Here is an 18,906-nt window from a genome sequence, read left to right as displayed (position 1 = left end):
CCACTAGCCCCTAGAGCTCTATCTAACACTCTTAAATCCATCCAGTGACTTGGCCTCCACTGCCCTCTGTTACAGGGAATTCCATAAATTCACAACTATCTGGGTGAAAATGTTTTTTCTCACCTCGGTCTTAAATGACCTCCTCTTTATTCTAAGACTGTGGCCCCTGGTTCTGGACCCGCCCAACATTGGGAACATTTTTCCTGCATCTAGCTTGTCCAGTCCTTTTATAATTTTATATGTTTCTGTAAGATCCCCCTCATCCTTTTAAACTCCAGTGAATACAAGCCTAGTCTTTTCAATCTTTCCTCGTATGACAGTCCCGCCATCCCAGGGATCAATCTCGTGAACCTACGCTGCACTGCATCAATCACAAGGAATGTCCTTCCTCAAATTAGGAGACCAAAACTTTACACAATACTACAGATGTGGTCTCACCAGAGCCCTATACAACTGCAGAAGAACCTCGTTACTCCTGTACTGAAATCCTCGTTATGAAGGCCAGCATTCCATTAGCTTTCTTCACTGCCTACTGTACCTGTAAGCCAACTTTCAGTGACTGGTGTACAAGGACACCCAGGTCTCGCTGCACCTCCCCCTTTCCTAACCTACCCCCTTGTTTTTGCCGCCGAAGTGGATAACCTCACATTTATCTATATTATACTGCATCTGCCACGCGTCTGCCCACTCACTCAACCTGTCCAGGTCACCCTGCAACCTCCTAACATCCTCTTCACAGCTCACACTGCCAGTCAGTTTTGTGTCATCCACAAACTTGCTCCTAATTCCCTCTTCCAAATCATTAATATATATGGTAAACAGTTGTGGCCCCAACACCGAGCCTTGCGGCACTCCACTCGCCACTGCCTGCGATTCTGAAAAGGACCCGTTCACTCCTACTCTTTGCTTCCAGTCTGCCAACCAATTTTCTATCCATGTCAACACCCTACCCCCAATACCATGTGCTCTAATTTAGTCACCAGTCTCCCGTGCAAGACCTTATCAAAGGCTTTCTGAAAGTCTAGATACACGACATCCACTGGCACCTCTTCATCCATTTTACTTGTCACATCCTCAAAAAATTCCAGAAGATTGGTTAAGCATGATTTCCCTATCATAAATCCATGTTGACTTGGACTAATTCTTTTACTGCTATCCAAATGCCCCATTATTACCTCTTTAATAACTGACTCCAGATTATTAATTGCTGGGAATGTTTACACCAGTCCTGAGATCAGCTAACGGGTTTAGAAACATAGAAAAGAGGTGCAGGATGAAAATTGGCCATTCGGCCCCCTTCGAGCTTCGTACTTCATCTTTTCATAGATAGAAGTTTTGTTTTCATAGAAGGTTTGATAGAATATAGAACAGTGCAGCACAAGACAAGCCCTTCAGCCCACAGTGTCCATGTCAAACATGACGCCCAGACCATCTCTTGCCTTCCTGTGCATAATCCCTCCATTCCTGTGCATAATCCCTCCATAGTGCAAAAGCCCTCCATACATATCTGTGTCACAACCCCAATCCTGGCCCTCTGTATTCCAGGCACTCAGTCAGCTTTCACCCTTCGAGCAGCACCGCCATTCAATGTGATCATGGCTGATCATCCCCAATCAGTACCCTGTTCCTGCCTGCTCCCCATATCCCCTGACTGCTATTTTTAAGAGCCCTATCTAGCTCTTTCTTGAAAGCATCCAGAGAACCTGTCTCCACCGCCCTCCGAGGCAGAGAATTCCGCAGACTCACCACGCTCTGTTGGAAAAAGTGTTTCCTCGTCTCCGTTCTAAATGGCTTACTACTTATTCTTAAACAGTGGCCCCTGGTTCTGGTCTCCCCCAACATCGGGAACATGTTTCCTGCCTCTAGCGTGTCCAAGCCATTAACAATCTTATATGTTTCAACGAGATATCCTCTCATCCTTCTAAACGCCAGAGTGTACAAGCCCAGCTGCTCCATTCTCTCAGCATATGACAGTCCCGCCATCCTGGGAATTAACCTCGTAAACCAACGCTGCATTCCCTCAATAGCAAGAATGTCCTTCCGCAAATTAGGGGACCAAAACTGCACACAATTGCCTCATTGCCGCACCTGAAAATCTCTGTGTGTCTGTTATTCCTGTATGTATGTGCCCCACTGTCACCATCCTGCTACTCCTGAGCTGTTTGAGGTATCGATGCTGCTTGTCCTGTTATCATTTCAGATACTGAACTTGACCATTACTCTCTGAACCATTTCTGCTGTAAACTGCAATAACTATCTAGTATTTCCTCAACTGCTTGGTAGAATGATGATTGAATTGTACAGATTTTACTTTAAGAGTGACGGAGAGATGAACCCTAGAAATACTCAGCAGGTTAGATATTGTAATGTGCAGAAAGTAAAAGAGATAATGTTTCAGAAATGAATGTGGGAAACAATCTTCAATGTCCTTACCAGGTAATAAAGCTGCAAAGCACACAACAGGCCCTTCAGCCCAACTCATTCATGCTGACTGCAGTTTATTTATAATTATGTAATTGTTCTGCATTAGACCGATCCCTCTACCCCACTCCTATACAAATGTTTTCTGAATGTTGTAATTGTACCTGCCTCCACCACTTCCTCTGGCAGCTCGTTCCATATATCCACTGCCCTCTGAGTGAAATATTTGTCCTTGGCTTTCCTTTAACTTTCTTCCCTCTCACCACTTGTTCTAGACATGACCTGAGAAAAAGACTCTGACTATCTACCCTATCTGTTCCTCATAAATCTCCATATAATCATCCCTCAGCCACGTACGTTCCAGTGACAACAAACCCAGCCCAATCAATCTGCTCTAACAATATTGGTTATGGTTTATTGTTGACAAATGTTGCAAGATATAAAAATGGTTATAGTGTAATAGTATTACAGTTATAAAGAAAATACAGATGTTAATAAAACTACAAGGTTTGTAATTAGGAAGGTTGGTAAATTGGTGCTGCACCCATAGTTCATAAGAGCCTCATGGTAGTCTGATAACAGCAGGGAAGAAGCTATTCCTGAATCTGGTGGGATGTTAAAAACATTTGTTCTAGACTCCCACACTCTTGGAAAAAGTCTCTGTCCATCTATCCTATCTATATTCCTCATAAACCATCATAAAGTCATCCCTCGGGTGATGCCCGACAGGAAGAGAAGATGGAATGACGAGGTGCGTGGGGTGATGTTTATGTTGGAATAATATGATAATTTGCCTCGTCCAGGACTTTCATCTGATTGTCCAGAACACTAGATGTTATTTCTATTATACTGCACTTTTTATTCACTGTTTTTAGGTGTTAATTAGTATATTATACATTTCTCGTAAACCAGGCAAGTTTACCAGAGAATGGGAACTCTGGGCCCAGTGCGTTTCAAGGGGATGTGGGATGCATCATTCATGAGCCAGATGCCAAACATAGTGTTTTTGAATAATCGTATAGCAGTTATCAGTTTGTCTGTAATTGATAGAGTTAAAGGAAGAAAAATATTTCTTCACTTTCCCTTCATTGATCTGAAACATTCACTGTTTATCTTTCTACAGATACACTCCATATCAGTGCCTCAACGTCTTCTTTTATTTCAGTCTTTCCAGCACCCGCTGCTTATTAATTTTCATTTACTGAATCCGTCAATGATTTAAACATTAGTTCTATTTCTTTTTACACAGAGTGTGCCTTGTCTATTGAGGAGCTATAGCATTTTCTGCTTTTAGTATTTTGATTTGTTCTGTGCAGTGCTATTTGAATTGTTTTTACTGATATGGTTCAGATAAAGTGCCTCATAAGAACATTTTATAATCCTTGTTGCGGTATCACTAAGTTGAAAGAAAGTATGTTCATGGGTTCGAGGAGCAGAATTAGGCCATTCGGCCCATCAAGTCTACTCGACCATTCAATCATGGCTGATCTACCTTTTCCTCTCAACCCCATTCTCCTGCCTTCACAACTGACCCTTGACACCCTTACGAATCAATAAATGATGTTCTGAACTTAGTCTGAGTTAGGATATCTTAGTTGTTTTCTCTTCTATGTTGTGGCCATCCTTTGAGATTTTCTTTTTTCCATCTTTTTGTGCTTTAAGTGAATGTAGAATTGTGTGCTTGTTTGATTTGTGGAATTCCATCCCCAGGGACTTGGGATAGTTGTCAGTGAAATTAGATTGTCATCACAACAGCGTGCCATTATCTTGGAGATGAGAGGTAACTGTATCGGCCCTCTACATACCAAATGCTCCCCATTTTGTTAGGCAATATTTTGTTAGGCAATATTTTCTAATAGACTTTTTTGATCCTGCACTTGAGGAGTTGAGACTAGGTTTCACGTAGTGGATTTGGAGAATAGATAGCATTGCCCAGACATAATCTCTGCCAAGCAGTCTTGCTTTGAACCCTTATTTTTATATTTGTATTTTAACTGCTTGTTTGTTTTATTAATGGAAGCTACCATGGAATCATCTTGTAATACACCCAGCAGTGCCTCCACAGGCAAAACTGTGCAATCACAGTATGCTTACATTATCAGCTGTCATTAGAAATGTGGCTATAGCAATCTGTAAGGTAAATTGATAGGAAGGACATATAGATATGAGAATTTTAATCTGCTTTAAAATAGATAGAAATTTTGATTCTGTACTAGAGCAGGCATTGAAAGATCAGGAAAAGGAAAGTGGCTGTTAACGTTGCATTGGAGCAGTGGTCACAGATTCAGGGTGTGAAGGGCAAGTTTAAGATTGCCAGCACAAACCATTTTTGGACGTGGTGTGGTCAGCAGCTGTAACAGACCTCTAGGAAGTGTGATTGAGGCCAATTACTTGGCTGGTGTAAGAAACAGTAAAATACTCCAGTGGAGAGAGGGTGGGATAGGTATCCTGCAGCAGCAGATTAGAATGGCCTGATGAGCCTTAATTTGAAATTACATGATTTCTGATTAAAGAGCCGGATGTCTATCCAGAAAAGTGGTTTTGCAGCAGTTCCACTTAACTATATGCAAGTGCTTTGAGTTGGATTGTACCCTGGTAATCAGGAATGATACACTCGTGTGTCTGGTCCTTGTGGATTTTTAATTAACTTTTTAAGTTGCCCTGGGGTTAGAAACGATTTGGCTGCATATATAAGAGGGTTAGTTTGCGAAACTCAACTGTGTTTCATATACTTGAGATTGGCCTTTTGGCAATGGCCATGCATCGAGCAAACACCAGCCCTTCAATGGAATTAAGATTGTAATCTGATTATCACAATGAAAAATTGTGTTGGAATAAAGTTTCTGTTTTACTGGTGTTAACAGGCAAAAGGACTTTAATAAAGTGTCTATCTGTCAAATATAACGTGGCTTTCATCAGCTCCAAGCCTCACGCCCTCTTGTGGGTGGGTGTTCAGTGTTTGTATTGCCCATCCACTGCTGAGCTTTAGTGAAAAACATTTTTGTGGCTGACCACTGTTCACACTAATTATTCCAGTTTCATCCTTTGGTAAATGTCCTTTGTGATTCTCCTCTGTGCTGACATGACTGAGATGTTAGCCCATTAATATGAAAATATGTCCTCACCAGCTGTGGCACTGAACTTTTCACTTCTTTAATTCAGTATTTGTAGCTAGCTAGCAACACCCAACCTGGGTAGGTGATGTTTTGGGTCAGAACCCTTCTTGATCTGAAACGGCACCTATCCATGTTCTCTAGAGATGCTGCCTGACCTGCTGTGTTACTCCGGCGCATTGTGTGCTTTTGTGAACTGTGTACATCCACAGTTCTTTGTTTTTTACATAATACCTAACCTATTGCCCCAGAGCCTAACTGAAGGATAAAACAATAGAAAAAGGTCCTTAAATAATGTAGATTTGCCTCCAATTATAAATTATGCCCTTGTGGTAGATGAATGTCCCAGTTTTCCCCAGTTAATCTATTTGCCATTGAAGGACCAAAGTCTGTTTAAGAACATATTATTCAGTATCAGAGTCTAGACATTGTATTTGTCATAACTAAGTTTGTTAAGCTGTATTGTAAAGTTCAGTTATCAAAAGTACAGAATGACTTTGTGCATTAGGTATTGCAGTGCTTAACTGCTGCTTATTGTTGCATACCAGGTAGAGGCTTTGACAAAAGTAGGCTATTCATTGAAGAAGACAATAATTCATAATAAAGATCCAAAACTGTGTTGCTATGGATTGCTTAATGGGATGGGTGAGGGAGATATGCAGTGTCAGCAGTCTGCAGCAATATGTAGGTGGAAACATGCCCTCAGGGCTCGCATTCCCCAGGCCTTCGTCTTCTGAACTATGATTCACAGAGAAACGGGGATTTCAGAATGAAGGCACAGTAATGTAACATAAAAGGGGAACAGTCTGGAAAAAATGTTGTACTTAGTTTGAACAAAGGGAAAACGGGGAGTGAAAAGCTCTGCATTTTCGAGCTGCCTCAGCACCTTTGCACAGCGAAGCCGTATTTATAACGCAAGACGATATTTATAATGTGAGACAATAATTATTTCATGTTAAAACAACCACAGCTGATGGTAGAATTAAATTCAGCTGAGAAAATTGATCCCTTCTTAGTTTTGTCAAAATCCAAAAACTGAATTTGCTCAGATCAAATTGGGGAAATTCTTTGAGAATAATATATGGAACTGATAGTTTAAAAGGACAAAATGAGACAAATAGGACCAGACTCAGGTAGGCACTTGTTCGGTATGGATGAGTTGGACTGAAGGGTCTGCTTCCATTCTCTGTGACTCTAATGATAATTTGCTCATGATACTTGTTAGAGAAAAAAGATGTACTGTAGCTTAGAAAAATATACTCTTCCATTTCAGCAAAGTGTTGTTTGTTCCTAGCTTTTGGAATATTTTTTTTACAGTAAAACAAAATGTGGTCTAATTTCTGTAATCATCAGGTGCTCAGGATTCTAAAGTTGCAAAATTACCACTTAAGTTCTGAGTAAAGTTTGAAAGATCTTAGTGTGCAAGAGAACAGCAGAGTCTGTCTATGTGGGTGTGCCAGCACAGGACTCCTCATTTGAATACAGCTTGCATCGGCAGGGTTTAGTGATGTGGGAGGTGATTGCTTTTGTAGCATTTGTTTAATCTGAAATGCCTTTTTTACTAGCTTGAGGCACAGAATTCTGACAACACCTGCCTATCTGGGAGCTGAACTGTGTCTGTGGCATTTGTCAGATATTCTTAAATATCCCAGTTTGTAGGGGTGAGGAGTGCAAATAACACGAAAGAATTCAGCATAAACAGTGGCAACTGCAACAAAAAGGAATGAGGAGAAATATAATAATGCACTTACAGCAAATGGCTGATCCCCTGGTTCAGATCTGAAGATAATTCCAAAAGTGTTTTTCAAAAAAATCTTTTTTTAACGTGTCCCCAGTTAAGTTGCAATGCTGCCACTCCCTTGATTAATCCCAATTAAATGTTTTGCTTATTGAAAGAGAAGTGAAATTCTCTTTGTGTGAAACATTACTTTCAATACTCAATAGATGTTGCAGTGATTCATAAACTCATGGTTTCCATTTTATTTTTGGTAACCAAAATGAATTTCTTCCTGCAATGTACAGTTACTGTTTGCCGATAAAATGTAGAAACAAAGAACCCAGATGCTGGTTTATACCATAGATAGATTCAAAGGTCCGAACCCAAAACATCGCCCATCCTTTTTCTCCAGAGTTGCAGCCTGACCCACTGAGTTACCCCAGTACTCTTTGCTGACCTGTTTTTGTTGTGTGTCCTAGCTGATTTCACCAAACGCTGTCAGTGAGAGCAGTGATAGCAGGATATCTTCTGGAGATTTTTTGGTCTCGGCTTTCTGAGGTGGCTGATGAGGCCAGTGTGGGGACTGCTCTGCCAAAGGTAGGCAGGCAGGTGATGCTGGCGGGATGGACAGATGGGTTGAATAAGGTGGTTCGCTCTTCCTGTCACACATGTAGAATCATGTGGGCTCCATGTATGTAGCCTTGACGTTCCCACTGCCATCCTAACTGCTCTACTTTGAGCAAGTCATGATCCAGGAGTCAAGGAGCATTTTGGCATTTCTCCAGGGCACGCCCTTCAATAGTTTCCTCTGTCAAACTGGGAATCTCAGTGCTTGAGCTGAATAGAATGTCTGCTTTTGGAGTTGGGTGCCGGGGAAGTGAACACGATGATCTTCCAACTTAGCTGACTGAATATAACGATGGCTTCAGTACCAGGGATGCTGTCTTGGGTCAGCTCACTGGCATTGGTGAGATATACATCTAGGTGGGGAATTTTGCAAGTAGCATTAGTGGTACTTCTCCATTCACATGACCTAGTGCTGTATGCAGTGCAGGTCTCAGAAACATGTAGCAGGGCAGGAATCACTGCTGCCTGGTAGACGATGGGTTTTATGTCCAGTCTGAGGTCTTGTTGTTCAGAAATCTTTCTCAATCAACCCAAGGATGTACTGGTGGGGAGTGATGGGGAGTTTCATGCCAGTCTGACATTACAAAGTGCTGCTTCTCAAGATGTGGGAAACAACCCATGTTTATCCCGATCACACGGTGAACTTTGATCGAAGGGCGGCGGTGCTGCGGTAGAGTTGCTGACTTACAGCGCCAGAGACCCGGGTTCAATCTTGACTACGGGTACTGTCTGTACGTAGTTTGTACGTTCTCCCCGTGGGGTTTCTCCGAGATCTTCGCTTTCCTCCCACACTTCAAAGACGTTGAGGTTTGTAGGTTAATTGGCATGGTATATTAAAAAAATTAATTGTTCCTAGTGTGTGTAGGGTAGTGTTAATGTGCGTGGATCACTGGTCGGTGCGGGCTCGGTGGGCCGAAGGGTCACCGCGCTGTATCTCTAAACTAAACAAGACAGTGTTGTCATACAGCACTGAAACAGGCCTTTCTGCCTAACTCATCCATACTGACCAAGATGTTCCATCTAAGCTAGTCTAATTTGCTCGCATTTGGCTTATATGCTTCTAAACCTTTTCTGTTCATGTACCTGTCCAAATGTCTTAAATGTTGTCATTGTACTGCCTCAGCCATATTCTCTGGTGATGTGGTGCAGCAGGAGCAGATTGGTATTTTCATGGAAATGTTGAATCATTTCCTCAGGGAAAGCATAGACTTGGAGCTTGGAGCTCAGCCTCTGAGCATACACGACCACACATGCTGCCTGATCTTCACATACTGAGCTTTTGGTAAGCTTGGTTATGGTGTAGTTGCCATTTTCTCCGAGGGAATTTGTTGGAAGTGGGAAAGACTGAGAAAATGTCAGAAAATTGATGCAACAGCTCCCTGTGGTTATGAAAACATGCACGGTCAACTTCCAATGCACAATATGAAGTTCCAGACCTGAAATGTCAGGACTTTCATAGATAATCCCAAAAGTGACATACTTGAACTTTGCTCTGCGATCATAGCTGGGGGGCTCAAACATATTGAGCACCGTGAGATATGATTGGTAAGTTATGATCAATTTACAGAGCAAGTCATTGAGTCATACAGTACAGATGCAGCTCCTTTGGCCCAACATGCCATGCTGACCCTTTTGCCTATGAGTTCCAATTTCATTTGCCAGCATGCTGAAACTCCCTGGTGACTTGAACACTTGTTTGAAAAGGGAAGCCTAGTACTCTTCCATTGGTACCTGCTTTTAAGTGATGAATTGAATGGGATGATGGAGTTGCAACAGCCTCCATACACCTAAACAACAATTGCGAAAGGTCTCCTATAACTGCTAACTATGACAATTTGTGTCAGAGTAGAAATGGCAGATTGTAAATAACACTACAGCCTGTTGGAATTTAAAATGATAATAACACAACTCTGTCAAGAACTGAAGACCCTTCAGCATTAAATGGGTAGGTGATGCATTCATATGATGCGCAGCATCAAACCATCAAATCAATTCTAAGTAAATCAGATGATAGCTTGATTAATGAAATAACATACTTGTATTCGTACTTTGTCTCAAGGTATCCTAAAGTCCTGAGCAGTGTGACTTTTGTTCATAAATTTACATGTACTGAATAATGCTGAGGTGTATTTTGTGCAGGTCAGTCTCTCAGTAACTCTTCTGTCCTTGTAACCACGTCCTGTCACTCCCCCTTCCGGTGCTGCTTGCGGCCTGTAGCAAAGGAAAGGAGGCTCAAATAATTCGTACTGATTTCTACACATGCTCTGTAGAAAGTATCATATTGAAATGTATCACAGCTTGGATTGGCCACAGTTCTGCCTGAGACAGCAAGCAATTGCCGAGAGCTGTGGACGCTGTGCAGTCCATCGCAAGTCAGCCTCCCACCCCCACTCTCCACACCTCCATTGACCATCTACACTTCGCGCAACCTCGGGATAGCAGCCAATAAAATCAAGGACCATTTACACCCTGATCATTCCCTCTTCCCTCCTCTCTCTTTGAATAAATGATACAACAGCTTGAAATCATGCACTAACAGACTTTCCATAAAGTCCTTCCATAAACTAATGGTGTACTAGACCTTCCATAAACTAATGGTGTGTTCCCAATCTCCCAATTTACATTTTCCTTTTTTAATCTGCACGTTCTCTAGGGCTGTAATCCTGTAGCACTATATACTGCACTCTGGTTATTTCTTCTTGCAATACTTGTCATTGGTTTCATTTTACTTGTGTATAGTATCATTTCACTGGTTAGCCATCAAACAAAGCTTTTCAATTTATCCCAATACACATGACACTATTAAACCAATACCACGGTATAAACTGAGTGTCCGACTTTGGAGGAAAACAAGCCAGTTTATTGTCCTTCCCCCCCCCCCCCACTGAGCTCAATGCTGACTTGCCTCCCCCCCCCCCCCCCCCCTCTCGCCCAAGAGAGAAAAGAAAATATTTGCAGGAAATGATCTTTTCCTGAAGGATCAAGCTTTACCGTAAATGGTTTGTTTTACCGTAAATCCATGCTGACCCCTTTGTCCATCTATACAAATCACATTTGCCCGTGTTTGGTCCAATTCCTCTACTCCATGCCTATTTAAGTGTCAGTCTAAATGCTTCATAAATGCAGCAATTATATCTGATTCCATCACATCCTCTGGTAACACGTTCCAGATATTAACCACTCTGCATTTAAATAAAAACATACCCCTCAAATCTCCATTAAAACTCCTTCCTCTCACCTTTAAATCTATGTCCTCTTATCTTTGCTGTTCCTATCATGGCAAACTGCTTTTGACCATGAGGCTTTTCTATGTCTTTCATCATGTTTTATACCCATCAGGTTAACCCTTAGCCTTCACTCCAAAGGTGTTGGCACTGGTCCACATGGTACACCACTAGTCACAAATTTCCAGTCAGATAAACACCCATCCACCTGCAGCCTAACATCAAGAACGTTTTGGATCCAATTAGCCTGCTTGTACTAGGTCCCATGTGCCTCAACTGTCTAGATCAGTTGGAATCCTGGAATTCCTTCCCAACATCACTCGTAGCACATTCATCACAAACACAGCAGTTGTTCAATATTGGAAATAAATAGTTTTCTCTCTCTCCCAGTCTGACAAAGGGTCTCAGACCTGAAACATTAACTGTTTCTGTTCCCACAGATGCTCCCGAACCTGCTGAACATTTCCAGCATTTTCTGTTTTTATTACGGATTTTCATCAGCTGCAAGTTTTTGTGTTTAATAAACACTGGGTTGGCCAATAATGTCCGGGTCCCCAAAAAATCTCCTTAAAATTTCAGATTTGGTAGATGTAATCCATTCTTTACAGATCTGTGCAGGCTCCCACTGATAACTATTCAGTTTGATATGGTGTTCAGTCATTCCAGCCTTAATTATAGACTAGCAATAGATGGCTAACAATGCGCTTAAAGAAGGGTAATATATACAATTTTCCAACCAAAAGGAGTGGTCCCAGAATTATGAGAGACTCATACTCAGAGTATCTATCATTCCTCCACCTACTCCCTTTACCCTGGCATGGATGCCATCTGGATCTTTATCATTACTATAGTGTTTACATTAATGTTAATACCATCCTAATTCAGTGTTTCTTCCAGTTGGGTGTTCAGATGTAATTTTTCCTTTGCTGTTAAGGTTGGTGCAAAAAAAAGAAAAAGAAAAAAGAATTTGGAGTCGTCCAGCAAAGAAACTGACCTTTGGCTGGCTGGGTCTTAGCCAGTCATCGAATACCGTTTTCCAGCACTTGGTTGTTAACAATATACCAAACCTCATCTTAATGCTTCTTGGGTTGTGAGAGTTCCTGAATCCTCCTGGAATTCAACCACCATCTGGGTGAAATAATTCTTCAAAATTCGTCAAATCTTTTGCCCCTTACCTTAAACCTTTGTTTTGTATATTTAAACGAGCTTACCACTGTCCAGTCAACCTCTGTCATTCATATTACAAATGCTCTCTCTGCTGCAAGGAATACTAGCCTCTCCTCACAACTGAAAGCAACATCCTGATGAATCTGCTTTGAATCCTTTGTAGAAACCAGGAACTCCAGATGCTGGTTTGCATAAAAAGGAGCAATTTGTGTTCTTTAGCATCATTTACATCCTTTTAAAGGTGTGGTGACCATAACTGTCCAGCAGTGATCCCACCAATGTTTTATATTGTTGTACCATAACATCACTGCTCTTATATTCTATGCCTCAGTTAATGAAGGCGGTTATCCTATATGCCTTGCATTTCATTTGGTTTAATGCTCGAGAACAAGCTGCGATTATAAAAGGTACAACATTGCAAAACATAGAAACATAGAAATTAGGTGCAGGAGTAGGCCATTCGGCCTTTCGAGCCTGCACCACCATTCAATATGATCATGGCTGATCATCCAACTCAGTATCCCGTACCTGCCTTCTCTCCATACCCCTTGATTCCCTTAGCCACAAGGGCCACATCTAACTCCCTCTTAAATATAGCCAATGAACTGGCCTCAACTACCCTCTGTGGCAGAGAGTTCCAGAGATTCACCACTCTCTGTGTGAAAAAAGTTCTTCTCATCTCGGTTTTAAAGGATTCCCCCTTATCCTTAAGCTGTGACCCCTTGTCCTGGAAAAGTGTTCTTGTTTTCCTGCTCAAGGAATTAACCCTTCCACAGAACCCTTCATCAACTATCTCTGCCACCTCTGTTAGACCCTCCTTTTAGTCTCTGTTTTGGACTGAGGTTTTGAGCACCCCTCTTGATGTTTCATGCTTTGGTAATGTGCCTCGCCATAGACCTAGGTATATTTCTACAGTTGAATGACTACGACCCCCTCATCACTCATCCCTTCATCCTTCACCCTGAAGGTATGCGGTCCAGTATCAGTTGGACCCCGAGTCAAAGTTGGCAGAATTTGGTTGAGGATATTGTCATCCAGGAGGTGGATTCAAATCCATCCTTCTGAATAAAACTCCATATGAAAATTACTAACCTAACCCCAGCACTGTCAGTTGGGGATGATTGCTCTGGCTCATTAATGTGATGTGGAAAGACATCTTAATTGAGCCTGATATTGTGGGAGCTGAGAGAGGGACACCAGTTAGAATGCCCTAATCCTCAACCTGCTGCATATTGTAAAATGTCGGCACCTCCTGATTGCAACCTTCATTTAACCACACATGAAAAGGAGAATGAACTAATGACAGTGAATTGAAATGCAACATGCTGATATAAAAGTGGTTCCACTTTCCACACTCGCTGGTCATGATGTCCACAGTCATCCCATTACCTAGTGCAGGTACAAGGGACTTTGATGATGCGAGGTGAGAAATATCATCCTTTTACCACTGGGCATTGAATAAAAGACTATGAATGAAGGTCGCACTCAATCGAGCTGCAGACTTGGACTCCTGCCATGCTTAAGCATCTTTGTATAGTTTCCAGTGCAGTCTAATCGTATATTATTCTAAGGTAGACAAAAATGCTGGAGAAACTCGGCGGGTGAGGCAGTATTTATGGAGCAAAGGAAATAGGCAACGTTTCGGGTCGAGACCCTTCAGTATATTACTCATAAACTTTTGGGATCTAAAGGACAAAGAAAAGGTCAAAATTGCTTTGACAAAGGGGTGGTATCTGTAGAGAGGGAAATAGATAACATCAGTAGTATTTCCACTGAACTGGAAAACTATTATGAGGCGGGGAAGGGGTGTGGGGAGAAAAGAGAGCAAGAGTAGAATTGTTTGGAGGGCAAGAGATTTTAAATGATGGAATGATAAATAGGATAAGTCAGAAAATAAAAATCCATATAGAAAAGGTTTCAATAAATAATTATCAGAATTTACCATGCATAGTCTCTCAGTCCTGCAGCTCTGACTGTGAGTCACTTCCTCAGCCCTGCCCTTCCAATAGTAGGGTGTGCACTTATCACTGTACCTCTGACAGTATAACACTCACTCAACAATGCCTCTTTAATAGTCTGACCAGTGCTTAATGTTATCCCTTAGAGTGTGACGCACCCTCATATATCTCTGACATTGCAGCTGCAATTGGCACCATACAAAGGCAGTAGCTTAGGTTCGATGCTCAAGTCTCTGAAGTAGATAGTGTACAGAGTATGTTTCCTTCTGTCTCTCCTCATGAAAATGGCCTTCCGAAGGTAGTCATTCACCCCTCTGAGTATCAGTAAGATGATTGTCGATCATGACAATCACGATTGTTGTTGAGTTTATATCACTGCTTCATGTGTAATTTACAGGAGCAGGGCATTGGGATTGTGCTTCTGCTGATTCTTTGAAATGTTTATCTAATTTGTCTGTCCTCTCTCTTTTTCCTCATAGATCTACTGTTTTTTTCCTTAAAATATTTGTCAACACTCTTGGCAGTTCCTGTTGCATCTGCTTTCACCATCATTCATGCATCTCAATCCAAATCACAGCCACTCACTACTAAAATTCTCGAATCCCTCTGCTGTCTCAAGCAATCATCTTAAACCTCTAGTCACCAACCTCCAGCTTCTGAAAGTATTTTTCTGCATCTACAGTATCTGAATTTAACACCTCCATTAAAATAATCTTTGAACCATCTGAGGTTAAGCACAGGAGTGATTATTTTGTGTGTGATTATTTGGTTTGTACTGCATTGCAAGTCGATGTGAATGTGTAAATTTCAGCTTGCTGTGAATTCTGCTGCTGCATTAAAAGGATGGGAGTGCAGAATAAAGGGAGTGCCTCCAGCCTACATTTTTGACAGATTAACTAACTGCAGCAGCACAACCGTGCAGGGGAACACCCATGAGCAGATGCTTTTGTTGGAACTGTCTCTGTCTTCAATGGAGTGTAGGACCAACAAGGAGGGGTACAGTCCAGCAGGGTCACAGGTAGTTCCAGGGATAAACTACTAAAACCCGCAAATGCAACTGTGGAATGTAACTGCTTGTTTGTCGATGATTTGAGTAAATATAAGTGCTTGGGTATGACATTAGCCGATGCATTCAGTTCTGACTGGAGATATGGTAAACCTTGCCTGTGCCGCTCACACAGTGGGTGCTAAGTGTACAGTATACCTCAGTGAGTGAATACATGCCTTGGACTTCTGAATAACTTAAGGTATAAGAGCACAGGTCAGAAGCTGGACTCTACTATGTTTACTCCTCAGGGCTGGAGTTCCAGAATTTAGGATGAGGAGATTCAATGTCTTTAATTTAAAGATATTGAACCTTGAATCAATTCTTCAGTGCATAGCTCTTGTCCTGTTTGGACATTGGATCTGTATGGGTCAAGTGCATGTGCCTTCCATTGAAAGACTTGCTGACTTTCATTGCGGTGAGATATATTTACTGCAGCGAAGGTGAGAACAGAAAGCAACAAGTAACAGGTTCAGTCCTGATCATTGTTGGGAAAACGACCAGCAAATTCTTAGATCTGACCATTCAGACTAACCAAGAATTTGCAATGTTAAGTACTTCTGTGTATGCCTCCCTCCCCATGAGCTGTGCCTTGCTTGCTGTCTCTCCATTTTCATTCTTTAGTGGCCACAGCTGAATGGGCTGCTTCCAAATGGACCAAATATGCGGCTTTATACCCTACAACACAGTGTTACGCCTCTTGGTGCTGGGATCTTGCTTTGCTTCACTTGCATCTTAGTTAGAAACCAATTCCTGGATTCATGAAAACTGAAAATTCTGGACATATTCAACCGACCAGACTGCAAATGTGGAGAGAGGAAGATAATTAGTGGGTCATTTTGATGGCCCTTCATTAGAACTGTCTTAAACATTGGAATATTTTAGTTTTTTTCTACACTTTTTTTACAATATAGGTTGGGGTTGTATTAAAGGAAGTCCTAAATTAATGTAACCTTTTTTCTGAGTTTCTGTAGTCAGCAAACTGGTGTGTGTGAAAGACAGAGACGCTGTGCACACCCTGTACACACCACATAGCCTTTGATTGACCTTGTAAATGACTTTGCCACATTAGAAACCAGCAATTAAAAATTGCATAGTAGTTGGGAGCTCCCCATTTGGCTAAAATTATCTTAACAATTCAAGCAAGGGAGTTGATCATCGTCTCACTGCATTGGTCCTTTACACTTTTATTTCTCAGTGTCACTTTCTCATGGACTGCTCTTTGAATAGCCCAGGGCTCTCTCTCAGCCCAGAGTTAGTCCAGGCTTCTTGCTGTGCTTATTCCATAAAGTTATATTTCCACAAACCCTTCCTGATATCATCCATCCCCTCCATCAATGTTCAGCACTTGCTTCATCAGTTAACAACAACATCTTGTATGCTTGGTGCCAAATATGCAATCTACTTCCTGTGAATTGTGTATTTGTTGACTGTGAAGTAGATGGTTAGTTAGCTCTAAGTCGGCCACATTGCACCATTGGTACCTCTTTATTTTTGAGCTTTGGTGTTCAATTTCCTATAACACAAGCAAACGTTTCAAGGAAAGGGGGAATAGCCCCAGACCCTTGCCCACTATGGATGGAAATAACCTTGATGAAGATTGAAGGACTATGAAAGGTCTGGACGTTGTGATGGTTTTACAGAGAAATACAGCAATAGAATGTTTTCAGGTGCTCATTTTTATTTCCCTACTTGTGATTTTGAAACTATTGTGGATGACTCATTTCTTGCAGAACATTTCATCTTCAACTCATTATGGTGTCACCTTCCTGTCTCAGAGTCATCTTTACAATTCAACATGTTTTGGGGGCTTGTGGCTTTTCAATATTTTATTGAGATTATCGCTTTTTTGTCTTCACCATTCACTGGTCCCAGATGTGTGCCACTTTGCAGCTGAGGTGTGCAGCTTCTGCCACAACCTACCATGTTCCCTGCTGCCTGTTCTGTTCACCAGCAGCTCAGCGATGTGGCTGAGTTCTAGAACTAATGTCACTGTGCCCTTCCACACTGTGTCTCACCACTTCTCTCACATCCACTCCTTTTATCACTGAGCCCTGGATAATCCAGATTCCAGTTTCTAGTTTATGAAATCGTGCAGCAGCTTAATTGAGAATGTTTAAATTTGAACACGACGAGGCTACAGCCAATCATAAATTATAAAGCTGGGGGCCAATTCAAACTGATGAGCTGCAATGTGTGTGTGTGTGGAAGATAACCTGTTTTCATATTGCTGCTATGTAAGATAGATCCACAGTTCATTAAAATTGAATTAAAGTGGAAAATGTTTATAATATCCAAAAAAACTTAATTGCAGTCAGCATGTTAATAAGTTCTAACAGTTGAAAAGGATGATGCAATGAAGGGGTTAATATACACATTATCCCTGACTGATCAGTTTGAGTTAAGGAATTGCTGATTTAAATGACTCCAAGTTCTAGCTCGTGTCTTTTACCTTTTCACTTGACGGCCATAGTTGTACACCTGTATATTACTCCTTAATTGTGCCTGAACCACATTACGGCTAACCAGGTTTACAATAAGTATCTCCAGAGCAAGCTTCAGTAAATGTACTAAGTGCCTGGAGTAGGGCAGAGAGCAGAGGTCACTGTGTTGTTATTGTTGTCAATTAGCTGGTTGATTGTACAGAAGCGGGAGGTGAGGCGGGAAGGAGCACTGCTACAGTGGGGAGCTGTGATTTTGCTAATTAACAGCTGCACTTATTGTCAAAGATCTCCTCCTATTAACCTCCCCACTCCAATCTAGTTACAAATGACAGGGAAACATCCTAAAGTCACGTTGATAATAAATAAGCAGCAACGATAATTAATCTTCATGAAGGGAAAGAGAAAGTTTGGGAAAAGTAGGAAGTAAGGAAAATAATAGTGGGGGAGAGGCTGATATGTAGATTAGCTACTGGAGAATTCCATTGGTGTAAGTTTAAAAGTTTCAGGTGGAACTTTGGGAAAGATTGGCTGGCAGCTGGTGTGGAGATCCCACCCCTTTGCACTTTACCTGTTCAACCAGGTCTGGATATAAGAGAATCTGCTTTAAAAACACACACACTCACTCAATCTGAAGTAAAGGACCCACCATATACATAGCACAAATCTGGAGCCAGGGGACGGCACAGAGGTGCTCATCAACATAGCTGCAAACATGCTGTACCTAGAGAATGCAGCCCAGTCACAGTACAGTGAGGTAAGTAGATTAACAAGTATACAAACCTCGCATCCACCGCTTCAGGACCTCTACAGATTGGCTCCTAGTATGATTTATTCGGCAAGTTATCCTTCATAAGGGCCACCTCGGAGTAAAGCTTCCAGACTCTGCACCACAGTTGAATTAATTACATTTGTGATTTTCTAAATAGAAATATTTAAATAATTTAACTAATATCTTAAATAAACTAGATTAAATCACAACTGTCACTTTGAGCAGCCAAGTTCAAGATTAGCAACTATTAAGAATGACAACTTTACAGATTGCTGGAGTTAATTTATTTATTGAAACATCTTTATCAAAACCCTGAGATAGTTCCGAGAATAGAATGAAAAGTTGCAATTATGTTGTGATTGTAATAGGGCTGACATTCAAAATCCTATACTTGACTGTCATTTCTAGTCTTTGGATTATG

At 41.5% G+C, this 18,906-nt stretch overlaps 1 protein-coding gene across 3 annotated transcripts in view; it reads left to right on the top strand.

The window, feature by feature from the left end:
- tp63 (tumor protein p63) overlaps positions 1–18,906 on the top strand; it is a 98,435-nt gene that overhangs the window by 9,477 nt on the left and 70,052 nt on the right. The window contains exon 1 of one of the 3 annotated variants that reach the window (XM_055645875.1): positions 18,281–18,470. The exons of 1 other annotated variant lie outside the window; for it this stretch is intronic. In XM_055645875.1, coding sequence (XP_055501850.1) covers positions 18,429–18,470 — 42 coding nt within the window. In that variant the 5' untranslated portion in view covers positions 18,281–18,428. Of the gene's footprint in view, positions 1–18,280; positions 18,471–18,906 lie in introns of those variants that run through there. One more of the 3 variants, XM_055645874.1, reaches the window with a different exon arrangement.

Source organism: Leucoraja erinacea, chromosome 14 (genome assembly GCF_028641065.1).
Source record: "Leucoraja erinacea ecotype New England chromosome 14, Leri_hhj_1, whole genome shotgun sequence".
In the NCBI taxonomy this organism is placed as follows: Eukaryota; Metazoa; Chordata; class Chondrichthyes; order Rajiformes; family Rajidae; genus Leucoraja; species Leucoraja erinaceus.
This window is presented reverse-complemented; position numbering and strand designations above follow the sequence as displayed.